General features: G+C 39.8%; 1 protein-coding gene across 1 annotated transcript in view; it reads right to left on the reverse strand.

Annotated features, from left to right (window-relative positions):
• The window catches only part of DCAF5 (DDB1 and CUL4 associated factor 5), a 51,537-nt gene that overhangs the window by 20,199 nt on the left and 18,759 nt on the right, over window positions 1-12,579 (reverse strand). The window contains exons 3-5 of the mRNA XM_063439169.1: window positions 10,359-10,395; window positions 10,135-10,274; window positions 1,313-1,442 (exon numbers count right to left, since the gene is read on the reverse strand). Coding sequence (XP_063295239.1) covers window positions 1,313-1,442; window positions 10,135-10,274; window positions 10,359-10,395 — 307 coding nt within the window. The remainder of the gene's footprint in view (window positions 1-1,312; window positions 1,443-10,134; window positions 10,275-10,358; window positions 10,396-12,579) is intronic.

Raw genomic sequence — 12,579 nt, forward strand, 5'->3', positions numbered from 1 at the left:
GCCAAAATTCTAAGTCAAGGGTGCTTATGTTATTTCCTTTTAGTTTGGTCTTTCGTCTCCTGTCATCGTTCAAGATCCACAGGTGGAACACACGATTTATGTAATGTGTCTGTGTGATTTCCCAATTGTGGTTTACATGAAGGAGTATGGGTCACTGGACATTTAGAGATGTGTCCAAATTAAACCAGACAGTAGTTATTTTTATTATTATTATTATTTTTATTTATATAGCGCTAACAGGTTCCGTAGCGCTTTGTTGAAACAAAGACAGGGTATCTGTCAGCTTTATTAAAAAAAAGTTCTCTTTTCATTATCTCCTAAGACCAGTAAAATGTAGAACGTGTCTCTAACAGAAATATCCAGATTTCCCACTAAAGGCAGCTATGTAAAGAATGTGGCACCCTGTAATGCCTGCAAAGGGAGTTCTTGTTAAGACTTGCCAGGGTTCTGGGACTGGAACTGGAAAAATGCATTGTATAGGCAATGCTGAATAGTCATAGAGCAGGCGTCAGGTGCCATCTACTGGTAAGAAATAGGTATTACATTTAAAATTAACTCAATCTGTCCCACTCCAAAATGAAATTACAAAAAGGGTTTTTGGGAACCTTGGTTATTGTATTTTCACAGCTGAATCCATGACTGTCCCTCTTTTTAAATGGTTAAACCAGCACCCCATTCTTTTTGTCATGAATTAGTTTTCACATTAATGAAAAAATTGGCTGTCATATTATCTAGTTAATTTTTCTAATGTTGTTTATTAAGAGGCTTACAATGAGCTGGTCAAAAGAATAAATAAATGTAAAAAAAAATAAACAAAACAAACCCTCAATTACTAAAAATAGTTGGTTTTAAAAGTGAGACTTTGGGCACCATAAATATGTTATCCCATTGAAGTGGCTATAGTTCCTGGGGTCCCCTGGCGCTGTCCTACTGTTCAGTGTTAAACCACTCTCAATGAATGAGGGTTCCTGGGTCCCCCCCCGTCTCCCCACACTGGACATTATGGTTAAATCAGAGGCAATGTTAAACAAGTCTAGGTCTGGGAAGCAGCAATACTCTAAATGTAAACTGTAGGCCACAGGCATGAATGTCGAAACAGGTAGTTATGCAAGTCGAATTAAATAACTAAAAGTAATAATCAAACAGAATTTGTGAATGGGCACAACAGGGGTAGAACAGTTGGTTTATACATGTTGGCATTCATTACAGATCAGAGTTTAGTGAATAATCACGAACATGTAATCAGTGAAGCACAAATTATAACTGAAGATGTAACATGGGTCTGAGACGTAGGCCTAAGGCAATATTGTACCTGTGTGGTTTCCGGATATCCCAAAGTCCTACTCCCTCCTTGGAATTGGCGGTTGCCAGTAACCTGGGTTCCACCGGATTAAACATGACACTGTGAAATGCTGATGGATAATGCGCCAAGCAAAAAGGATCTGAGAAAACAAGAAGAAAATTATGCCTCTCTGTATATAAATTCTCTATTCTAGGTTTATCAGGCATTGAATTTTCAGGTATTTTCAGAATGACTTGAGACAACTGCTTCCCCCGGGATAATTCTATTTAACTATATTAAGTTTAAAGGGTCACTATAGTCACCTGAACAACTTTAGCTTAATAAAGCAGTTTTGGTGTATAGAACATGCCCCTGCAGCCTCACTGCTCAATCCTCTGCCATTTAGGAGTTAAATCCCTTTGTTTATGAACCCTAGTCACACCTCCCTGCATGTGACTTGCACAGCCTTCCATACACACTTCCTGTAAAGAGAGCCCTATTTAGGCTTTCTTTATTGCAAGTTCTGTTTAATTAAGATTTTCTTATCCCCTGCTATGTTAATAGCTTGCTAGACCCTGCAAGAGCCTCCTGTATGTGATTAAAGATCAATTTAGAGATTGAGATACGATTATTTAAGGTAAATTACATCTGTTTGAAAGTGAAACCAGTTTTTTTTTCATGCAGGCTCTGTCAATCATAGCCAGGGGAGGTGTGGCTAGGGCTGCATAAACAGAAACAAAGTGATTTAACTCCTAAATGACAGTGAATTGAGCAGTGAAATTGCAGGGGAATGATCTATACACTAAAACTGCTTTATTTAGCTAAAGTAATTTAGGTGACTATAGTGTTCCTTTAATAAAACACTGTTTTGGTTAGAGCTACCTTTGATGTGCTGGCCTGCTAAAACGTCTAGTTTTACTGCCGGGCCAAGTTCTCCCTGCAGCTTGATCCTCTTCCACTGATGTCACTCCCCCTCAGTGGAGGAGAACTGACGTCAGGGAGGGCAGGCTGTGGGGAGGACAGGAACGGCACAGAGGGAAAGCCCTGCTGCCAATGCAGCTTGTTGCCAGCATGCGGAGTCCAGACACCAATACACACAGAATTACCATTAGCCACGCAGAACTCCAGTTCCAAGCTGGCTAATGATGCCCTAGTGACACTGTTGGAGTTCCACCTCTGGCAGCAGAAGGGTTACACTTTATATGTGCAGGTTTTCATAGTAAAATGCTGAACACACAGACTCCAGGCACCATGACCACTTCAAATCAAAGATGTCATGGTGACTGAAGTAACCCTTTAAAAATGCTAAAATTTGGGTAGGTGACAGGTCCTGATGAAGAGGTGTGATGACAATTTTTTTGAAGACAGGGATACACTTTTGGATGGCTTTAACATCCTTATTTTGATGTATGACAATATAGTTTATGTGATCAACAAAGAGCAAGGTGTCCTGGACATTGATTAAGTATCCTGGGTAGGGTGCTTTGGACAATAAAAAAAAAATACTGCGAGTAGAGCATATTTGAGCAACAAAATGAAACAGAACTTTACAGAAAGAGCTTTGAATTGATAAAACAGCTATCCAGTAGAATGGGTTAAAGCAACACAGAAACTCATTTCTGATCAGGGATAAATATGCCTTTATTCTCAACAAGCCAATACCTTACTATTTTTTATATCAGACAGTTGGTACACAACTGTATTTAGCATTGTAATCAAATACAAAAACAAACAAAACAATCACCATGTAAATACATGTACCTATATTGTGACAGCACATAAGCAAAGAGTCTAAAAGTAACAAAGTTAAGCTCACCCCACTTGAAGAGCTAGCCAATCACTTAAACCATGTGCTATTCCCCCAATAGGCTCCCAAACCAACCTTTTTCTAGTTCAACATTCACCTGTGCTTACACTAAAAGAAAGGAAAAACTACAAATAAAACAGCTCTCTCTGCTAGTGCTGTCAAGTCATCTCATGAAGCTCTACTCAAATTCTCCAGTCATGTCTTCTTTCATGTCTATAACCCCTGCATCCAGTTCCATATTACCTAGTTCAAGCTGTTTTGGCTGTAGTTCCTCGTCATCAGCAAAATTCCAGTGCCCTCAAGATTACAAATGCGATAGTTGAAGGCTCCAATGCAGAAAACCATTGCAGGTACACTCATCTGTCTTCGTAAAGTTACCATCAAGTTCATCAGATCTTGCGGAGACTAATGCCTTTCTAAGTCCACTTAGAAGAGGAAGTCAAAGTGTGGTTTTCTACTTGGGAAGTGGAAAACTTCCACAAAGACATAGAAAGAAACCATCTCTGGTCAGGGAAGCAAGGTTGGTTTTCAAACAAAGACCAAAAACATAACTTACCTTAACCCTTTCATGTCGTGTCAGGACCATCCTGAGTCAGCACTAAAAATCTAGCCACATTTTATGATGTGCTAAAACTGCCAGTGTAAACGTGATCGTTAGGACGAGATCTAAGACCTTAGTTGTGGAGCTGCTTTTAACAATGAATGCAGTACACCTGTCCCATCAAATAGTGTAATAGTAAACTCAAAGCAGGATGTAAAAAAAACTGCCTGCGAGATCTCTTTGAAATTATTCATGACAACAATACCAATTCCATGATCTGCTCTATTCTCAGTTCTCTTAACTCTCAACACAGAATGATCAACTATTATCCAACCTCACTGATAAAGCAAATGTATTAACATGAGGGAATTTCACACCGGTGGAGAGACTTTAGTTTAAGCCAATGTTATTGATGCAAACATCCCACACACAGTGTCACGGTTCTTACTTTGAAATACAGATAACCAGACGTGGTCGCCCCAGAAGTGCCCACCAGGGGATGTGGACCAGGATCATTCTGTGTCCTGGGCCTGCTGTTTTGCCTCTGAGCCACACTTCAGCTCACGTTAACCTTGTCTTGTCTCCAGCACAAGGGGGCTGGACTTTACCTGTGGCTGCTCCTGTCAATCTCAGTCCACCTGAAGCAGATCGCTAATTAGCCAGGTATAAAACACTGCCTCTCTCGGAGGGCTGTGTCAGTTCATTGACTCTGGTTCCTGTATTTGTGTATCTTGATTCAGCGTTCTCCAGACGGCTCCTGACTTTGTCTTATCTCATGGTTTATTTTGACCTTTGACTTTGGCTTTCCACGACTACTCTTCTGCTTGTCCTTGCCTGTACTGTGACCTGGAGCTATATTCCTGCACAGCCCCCGTGCACAGACTCACAGCCCAGGTGGCTTCTTACCTGGTCATCTTGGTCTGTGTTTATTTGCAAGGGTGAGCGTATAACTCTGCACATCGGACTCCACATCAGGTAAGATCCTGACACATAGGGGGTCTACAGAGAAGATTAAGACTGTCGCAAGCACAAAGAAGAAGAAACCATAAATGGATTGAATGTATTTCTGAACATTCAATTGTAATCCTTTGGAACCAAAAGTACACATATACTCGTCTCGAGATATATGGAAACTTTAACAGAATTATAAGAAATACTCCTCTTCTCTGCTGGTCTCATGAACAGTAATGTAGGTTGGACCCATGTGGAAATGAATAAACAAAATAATCTCTGGACAGAGCTACACATGTATATCAATCTAAATGTACTGGAGATTGGGGAGCACATGAGAGAACCTTTTACAGGCAAATCTGTCTTGAGCAATATTGTTTAGAAATGGTAGTTGTGAGGCAGTGTATTCTCCCCATGTGATATCATTTAACTATTAAACAAAACAAAAACAAAAAAACACGCAATTTAAAAATGTTGACAAGTTGGTCTGAATTAAATAGTGGGTTCTAGTCAGTCTCTCTGTAAGAAAGAAACATAGAATGTGACGGCAGATAACCGTTTGGCCCATCTAATCTGCTCAAAAAAAAGAGGGAAAATTAACAGTAGTGGAATGGTACTCGCTGTAGACATAGTGGGTACTACTTACCCTATGAGATGCCCATGACCATCCACCTGGATGTAAACACTTAATGTGGACCTTCTGGAGGTTTACAGATGAACAGGCTATTGATTCCACTGAACAATTAGCCTGTGAGGGAATAGTCATCTTCTCCCTGTGAGGAGAGAAGGAAATACTAAATCCCTCAAGATCTCTTCACCCTGCTGATACAGGAGTGTATTATGTAGGGGGCGTGACGTTATGGCAAGTGAACCCTATTTCATAAAATAACCAAAGACCTGCAGCAAATCACCCCTTGGTAAAGAGGTAAAACTGAAATATTTCTACCCATATGGACCAGTTAAAAAAAGCTCCATCCAGGTAATCTTCCCACATATAATGTGTTTTCGAAGTAGTACAAACAACTCAAAGTATGCATTCTATGCTGGACAGGTCCCGAAAGTGCCTAGAAGAGATAGTGGCCTAGCTTACATGTAGTTAGATTCCCCGATAGTCCGATATCTAAAAAGTTACAGCCTCTGTCACACAATCTCTTCTTCTTTTGAAGTACTTTAAATATTCTAGTGCACCAATGTGTTTATAGGACTGTTCAAAATGGCCGTCAGTCAATAACTTAAAGTGTAACAAGACCTTCCCATTGCCAAGGAGACATTCAGAAGCTGTAGTAGAGTATGCCTCACAGTCAATAATCTCACTCTACTTACCGAACTAAACGGCTGAAACACATGTTCTCCGTGAGATATCAGACTATGTCACCCTAGACTCTGTGCCTTCCATTTAAAGTAACACGAGATCCACATGGGAATCGATTATACACTAGTTACTCAATTACAGAGGTTTTCTCTGATTAGAAGATACAAGACACATTGACTTCTTCATTATGCAGCTTTGCATTCACTTCTTTTTTTAAAAGTTTTTCTTAATAAAATGGTTATTAATTTAAAGAAGGAGTAGAAACTAAAAATAAGAAGAGAGTAGAAGGAAAGATGTAAGGTTTTTGGGGAGTGTCCTTTTTCTCCAAGTGGGATGAGCATCATTTCTCAATATAAAACAATATAATAAAAATAATTGTAATGTGAGACATAGTCTGGTTGTATTTGCTTCTAACCTGGGATGACACTGAGCTTTAATTGTGCTGCTGAGGCCTGTAGTGTGACGTCTGTAATACTGGCGTGCTCTAGTTAATTACCAGCATGCACTCCTAACTCATTGAATGCTGAGACTGCAATAGAGCAATTACACAGAGGTCTGCATCAGCCTCTCACAGTCCCTCACAAGACCACCAATAATCCAGGACCAACAAGCAGAGTTAATCACTGCTGGACCACCAGGCTAAAAGATCCCCCTCCAATTGAACATCCAGGGATGATGGCACACCTTCCCCCAAAAAGCCAAGCAGGAATGAGGCTAAAAATAGCACCACCACAGCCAACACACAGCAGTCACCCATCACATGCAGCCAGCACACAGCAGTCACCCATCACATGCAGCCAGCACACAGCAGTCACCCATCACATGCAATCAGCACACAGCAGTCACACATCACTTGCAGCCAGCACACCGCAAGCATGCAACCAACACACTCTACATACAACCAGCACACACCACACACAAATTACATACAGCCAGCACGCACCAACACACACACACACACACACACAATCACATACAGCCAGAACACACAAAGCACAATTCACACACACACACTCTTCACATACAACCAGCACAAATACCACAAGCATCACATGTACACATACACAGGCATCACACATATCACATACAGCTAGCACACATACAAACATTACATACAGCCAACACACATCACACGCACAGATTGCACACATGAAGCATAAACCAAGCACACTGAGCACTAACCACACAACACACATGACACAAAGTCAGCACACACTATGACAAAGGAAGAGATCATAATAGAACATAGGGTTAGACACTCAAAAAGGTAAAACACAAAACTCTGAACTTTTGCAAAATAAAACCAAAATGGCAAAACTGAGGCAAAAGTGGCCATAGTTACATAGCTGAACAGAGACTTGCGTCCATCAAGTTCAGTCTTCCTCACATTTGTTTTTTGCTGTTGATCCAAAAGAAGGCAAAAAAACAGTTTGAAGCACTTCCAATTTTGCAACAAGCTAGGAAAAAAATTCCTTCTTGACCCCAGAATGGCAGTCAGATTTATCCTTGGATCAAGCAGTTATTACCCTACATTGAAAGATTATATCCTTGAATATTCTGTCTTTGCAAGTATGCATCTAGTAGCTGTTTGAACATCTGTATGGACTCTGATAGAACCACTTCTTCAGGCAGAGAATTCCACATCCTTATTGTTCTTACAGTAAAAAAACCTTTCCTTTGCCTTAGACAAAATCTTCTTTCTTCCAGTCTAAACGCATGACCTTGTGTCCTATGTAAAGTCCGTTTTGTGAATAGATTTCCACACAATGGTTTGTATCGGCCCAGAATATATTTGTATAATGTTACCATATCCCCTCTCAGGCGACTTTTTTCTAAACTAAATAGGTTTAAATTTGTTAACCTTTCTTCATAGCTGATATGTTCCATTCCTTTTATTAATTTTGTAGCCCGCCTCTGCACTTTTTCTAGTGCCATAATATCCTTCTTTAGAACAGGTGCCCAAAATTACACAGCATATTCAATATGTGGTCTTGCCAGTGATTTATAAAGAGGCAAAATGATATTCTCGTCCTGAGAATGAATGTCCTTTTTCATGCATGACAATACCTTACTGGCCTTGGCCACTGCTGATTGACATTGCACATTGTTGCATAGTTTGTTGTCTCTAACAATTTCCAAGTCCTTTTCGTGTGTTGTTATCCCTAATTCGCTTCCATTAGGGGCCATGTTGGGACTAAAGCAGTATTAGGGAATTGTTCCAGATTAGCTATTTTTGTCTCTGGTTTTCATATTTAATTGATGAGTTGTCAATATTTAGCGTTGTTTATTTCATGCAATGTCTGAGTTCTGGGCTGCCTAAGTCACGTATGCTGGGGATATAACTAGCCCCCGGAACGCAATTGCCAATAACTCTGCATGTGCCGGGATTCATGGTGGTGGAAGTGGTCGTGGTGCTTTGAGCAACCTTTTACATATAAGGGATAAGCAAACACAATATTAAAAATCCTGAGAAGTGGTTATTACCCTTTAAAGAGAAACGGTAAACTTTTGTTGGTGGAGGAGGTAAATGCCCATGTCTTCAAAGTTCTCTAATACTTTCATGTATAACGTTCCAGCGCACCAGAGTCACATATTATTAAGATTTCTTTGGCCAGATTAACAATAGTGGGTCTCTTTTCAGCCCAAATAAATCAACAAGTAACATTTTAGCATGTAAATGACTATTTATTCTAATACACCAACACTTAAAGGGACACTTTAGTCACCTGAACAACTTTAGCTTAATGAAGCAGTTGTGGTGTATAGAACATGTCCCTGCAGCCTCACTGCTCAATCCTCTGCCATTTAGGAGTTAAATCCCTTTGTTTATGAACCCTAGTCACACCTCCCTGCATGTGACTTGCACAGCCTTCCATAAACACTTCCTGTAAAGAGAGCCCTATTTAGGCTTTCTTTATTGCAAGTTCTGTTTAATTAAGATTTTCTTATCCCTGCTATGTTAATAGCTTGCTAGACCCTGCAAGAGCCTCCTGTATGTGATTAAAGTTCAATTTAGAGATTGAGATACAATTATTTAAGGTAAATTACATCTGTTTGAAAGTGAAACCAGTTGTTTTTTTTCATGCAGGCTCTGTCAATCATAGCCAGGGGAGGTGTGGCTAGGGCTGCATAAACAGAAACAAAGTGATTTAACTCCTAAATGGCAGTGAAATTGCAGGGGAATGATCTATACACTAAAACTGCTTTATTTAGCTAAAGTAATTTAGGTGACTATAGTGTTCCTTTAATATACAACATGCAGAAAGCACTACAAGGGTTATGAATTATATTTGCAAGTTTGAGTAATATTACTAGGAAAACAAGCACATTTGCAACGTAAAGGATTTATTATGTTTTAAATATAAAGCTGCATATTTGTCACGTAAAACCTACCACTCGGACAGCTGCATTACAATCGGTTATAAAGAAAAAAACAAAAAGTGTTTATGTTTGTTTATTGGCCCACCACTATCTTGCACCCATTGATTATGTGGAATTCACAATGTCAAACTCATTTTCCTTCAAACAAGATGGCACTCGTTGGCTAACAGAGCAGGGGGTATGAAAATCTGACAAACATCAATTCTGCATTACCAAAGTGTTGAATATTGTGGTGGTCCGATGTATAAAAAAAAAATAAGAGGAAATGGATATATCAAACCATTCTTTCTCGGTCACCACAATTTCTGAGTATTTCGTAAAGATATAAACTTTACAAAATGTTAGTTTTGACAGGGTTAGAATTTCATTGACATTCCAACACTGTCACAAAATATCAAAAGAAAAATGCGGTAATAAACAAAAAGGTGGAGATTCCGCCGTCATGTTCTGTAATTTCACAGCCATTGCCAGCAATGGCTAAGGGAATCAGGCACCTTCTCATTCACCGAGTCGGAGTAAAACAATGACGCGGCTCCTGGCGGATGAAACGCAAGGAACCGAAGAGAGAAGATGGCGGGACACGTGAGGGAAAGCTTCAAGTGAGTATAACTCATCTCAGCTGTACTCGTAGCCGCTGCACACCTTGTTAGGCTACTACTCTCAGGCATCTATGCAAAACACGCAAAAACCCGTAAAGGTGACAGGGCCACTTAAATCGAGGGACAGTGACAGAGAACTTCAGGCTACATAATTACTCATTTATTGTCTCAATTTCCCCTTTAATAAGAAGCAGTATGATAGAAATTTAGTAAAACACTGCAGTTTTTCTAAAATACACTTGCCCCAAACTGCCTCCTCACCTCCTTGTTGAGACTCTCGGATGTCCCATATCAGAACTCTTCCATCATCAGATGAACTAGCGAACACGTTATCATTCACAGGACTGACCGACAAGCCATATACAGCCTCCTCGTGAAGAAAAACATCCAATGTTACGCCACTAAAAAAAAAAAGGATGGATTAGAATTCTATTTAAACTACATTTACACAAAGTATGGATCTGGGAGACGCTAACATTACACACCTCTCAACATCGTGAAGGATCACTTGTTCATCGTTTCCTGTAAAGGAGATAATGGTCAAGTCAGCAAATATTATCTGGCAGATCCATTTAATGCTACATACACCGTAATAGCTAGCATTCTGTTATTTAATTATTAGTCAATTAGGTTATTATAAAAATTAAACATAAAAGGAAATATGTAAGGTAGCTTAATTGTCACACAAAACCCACCACTGTAAATGTATGTAAGCCAGGGCTTGACAAACCTCGGGAGCCAGGTTGCCATGGCGACCAGGAATTTTGTCCTGGTGTCTGGGATTTGTGAGCCTGTTCCCTCTGACGTGAGCAGCTGGCTGAGAGACAGTGGAGTCGGGCAGTGAGGGAGCTGTGATATTCCTGTTCAGCTCCCTCGCTGCCGCTTAGTGATGCTGGGGCCAGAATATGCACTAAGGATCATAGCAGAAGATCACAGCTCTCTCACCGCTCGCCTACAGTACGTGGAGCTGGCCACCCGCCTCCACTCTCCTCCAGCCGGCAGCCCACTGGACCCCAGGGAAAGCAAATTCACTCCAGCTCTCCAAAAAGGTAGGACGCTTGGTGGACTTAGATTGAATTAAAAAACATGTAATTTGTGAGTTTGTGCGTCTGTCTGTGTGTCTGTCTGTCAGTGTATGTGTATGTTTAGGTGACAGCCCCCTTACGATCGCATGGAAATCGTGATTTTACTCCCCTTTTTTTCCCATGCCGTGTCGGTCTCTATCGCTGAGATCATCAAGCTTTATTATCTCAGACAAATCAATGTTTTCCCATAGGAAAGTATTGGGAGGCTATTGCGCATGTACTGTGCAGCACTGAAATAGGGAGCACTGGTCCTGGTGACAATACTGTCCCTTTAAGAATTGTATTTTTGTCGATAAAAATAAAGCTTTGTAAGATTTTTTTAAAATCCTGGCTCTTAACTTTTTAGGATGCTGATGTAAGCATGCTATCAATTAATTCTATAAAAACATGTATAGGTTCCTTATTACTGATATCTAGCCAATATTCATTCAGAGTGAGCATGAAAAATATACTCTGCTACCTGATATCTATCTATATATATATATACACACACACACACACACACATAAAACAAATAACAAGAAACTCTTGGAATTCATATTTTCTATACAATCCTATTCACGTACCTAAAACAAGGAGTCGAAAAAGCATAAAAATGGAAACTGCACTACACCTGTCTGTGTTTATACTTACACAACATACCTACATATTGCCACAAACACTATAAATACCGCTAATGTCAGAGAGGACATATTTATTACGAAGGCTGAAGAGGAATCACATCTCTTAAACTATTCCATCTATTAAAGATAAAGGGGCTTGTCCCTTGTAATGAATAATAATTCACACCACGACTGTTGAGGGCTATATTTCCTGGAGTGTTCAGCCAGCCCTTTAAGGACAGTGTCCTCAGCAGCTGTAACGCTAATGATTAGCCATCGCTGCTCGGGGCGATGTGATTTTTTTCAGGCACGGCTCAAGGCTAAATACACATAATTTTATACAAACAGGCAGGCAGGCAGAAGCAGATAGCATTATCTCAGCAACCCCAGCTTCTCTCCTACAACAGATCATCAGATACTTTGTCATATGGTCTATTATTGAGACTCATACAAAAACAGAAAACACACGAATATATCCGGAAGAACTACGTAGCAGTGTTCTAAAATGTGGAGCGATCACCATGAAAACCTAATGATCTTGCTAATTGCACGAACTATAGACTATAAATGCAGAGATAATCTTTATAAACCACCCAGTCACATTCAGAATTGTTAGCATTCTGTAGATTACAACACAAGCATTGGAAAATTATGTCCCATTAATGGATACATTTTAATCTATACATTAAACTGGAAAGATGTCAAGACTAAAAGTAAGATTGTAGATAATTTCCAGCTGTCTTCTAGAGAACTTTTTACTTATTTACGTATCAAAAATTATTTGGTTAGTTCTATTATTGATTCTACCTCCCCAATCTCTAAATCTTTAGAATCTATATTTTGCTATAGATCCATTGATAAGGCTACCTCGACTGCTAATTTATTGTTAGAGGTGTTAAATGAAGGCCCCAGTAAAATGATCAGGTACTGGGAAAAGGAACTAGCAATAGTAATTTCAAAAAAGGATTGGTGTACTTCATTAGCCCATACGACCAAGAATGTACATAGCTTAAATTTGG

Source organism: Pelobates fuscus, chromosome 13, assembly GCF_036172605.1.
Source record: "Pelobates fuscus isolate aPelFus1 chromosome 13, aPelFus1.pri, whole genome shotgun sequence".
NCBI lineage: Eukaryota > Metazoa > Chordata > Amphibia > Anura > Pelobatidae > Pelobates > Pelobates fuscus.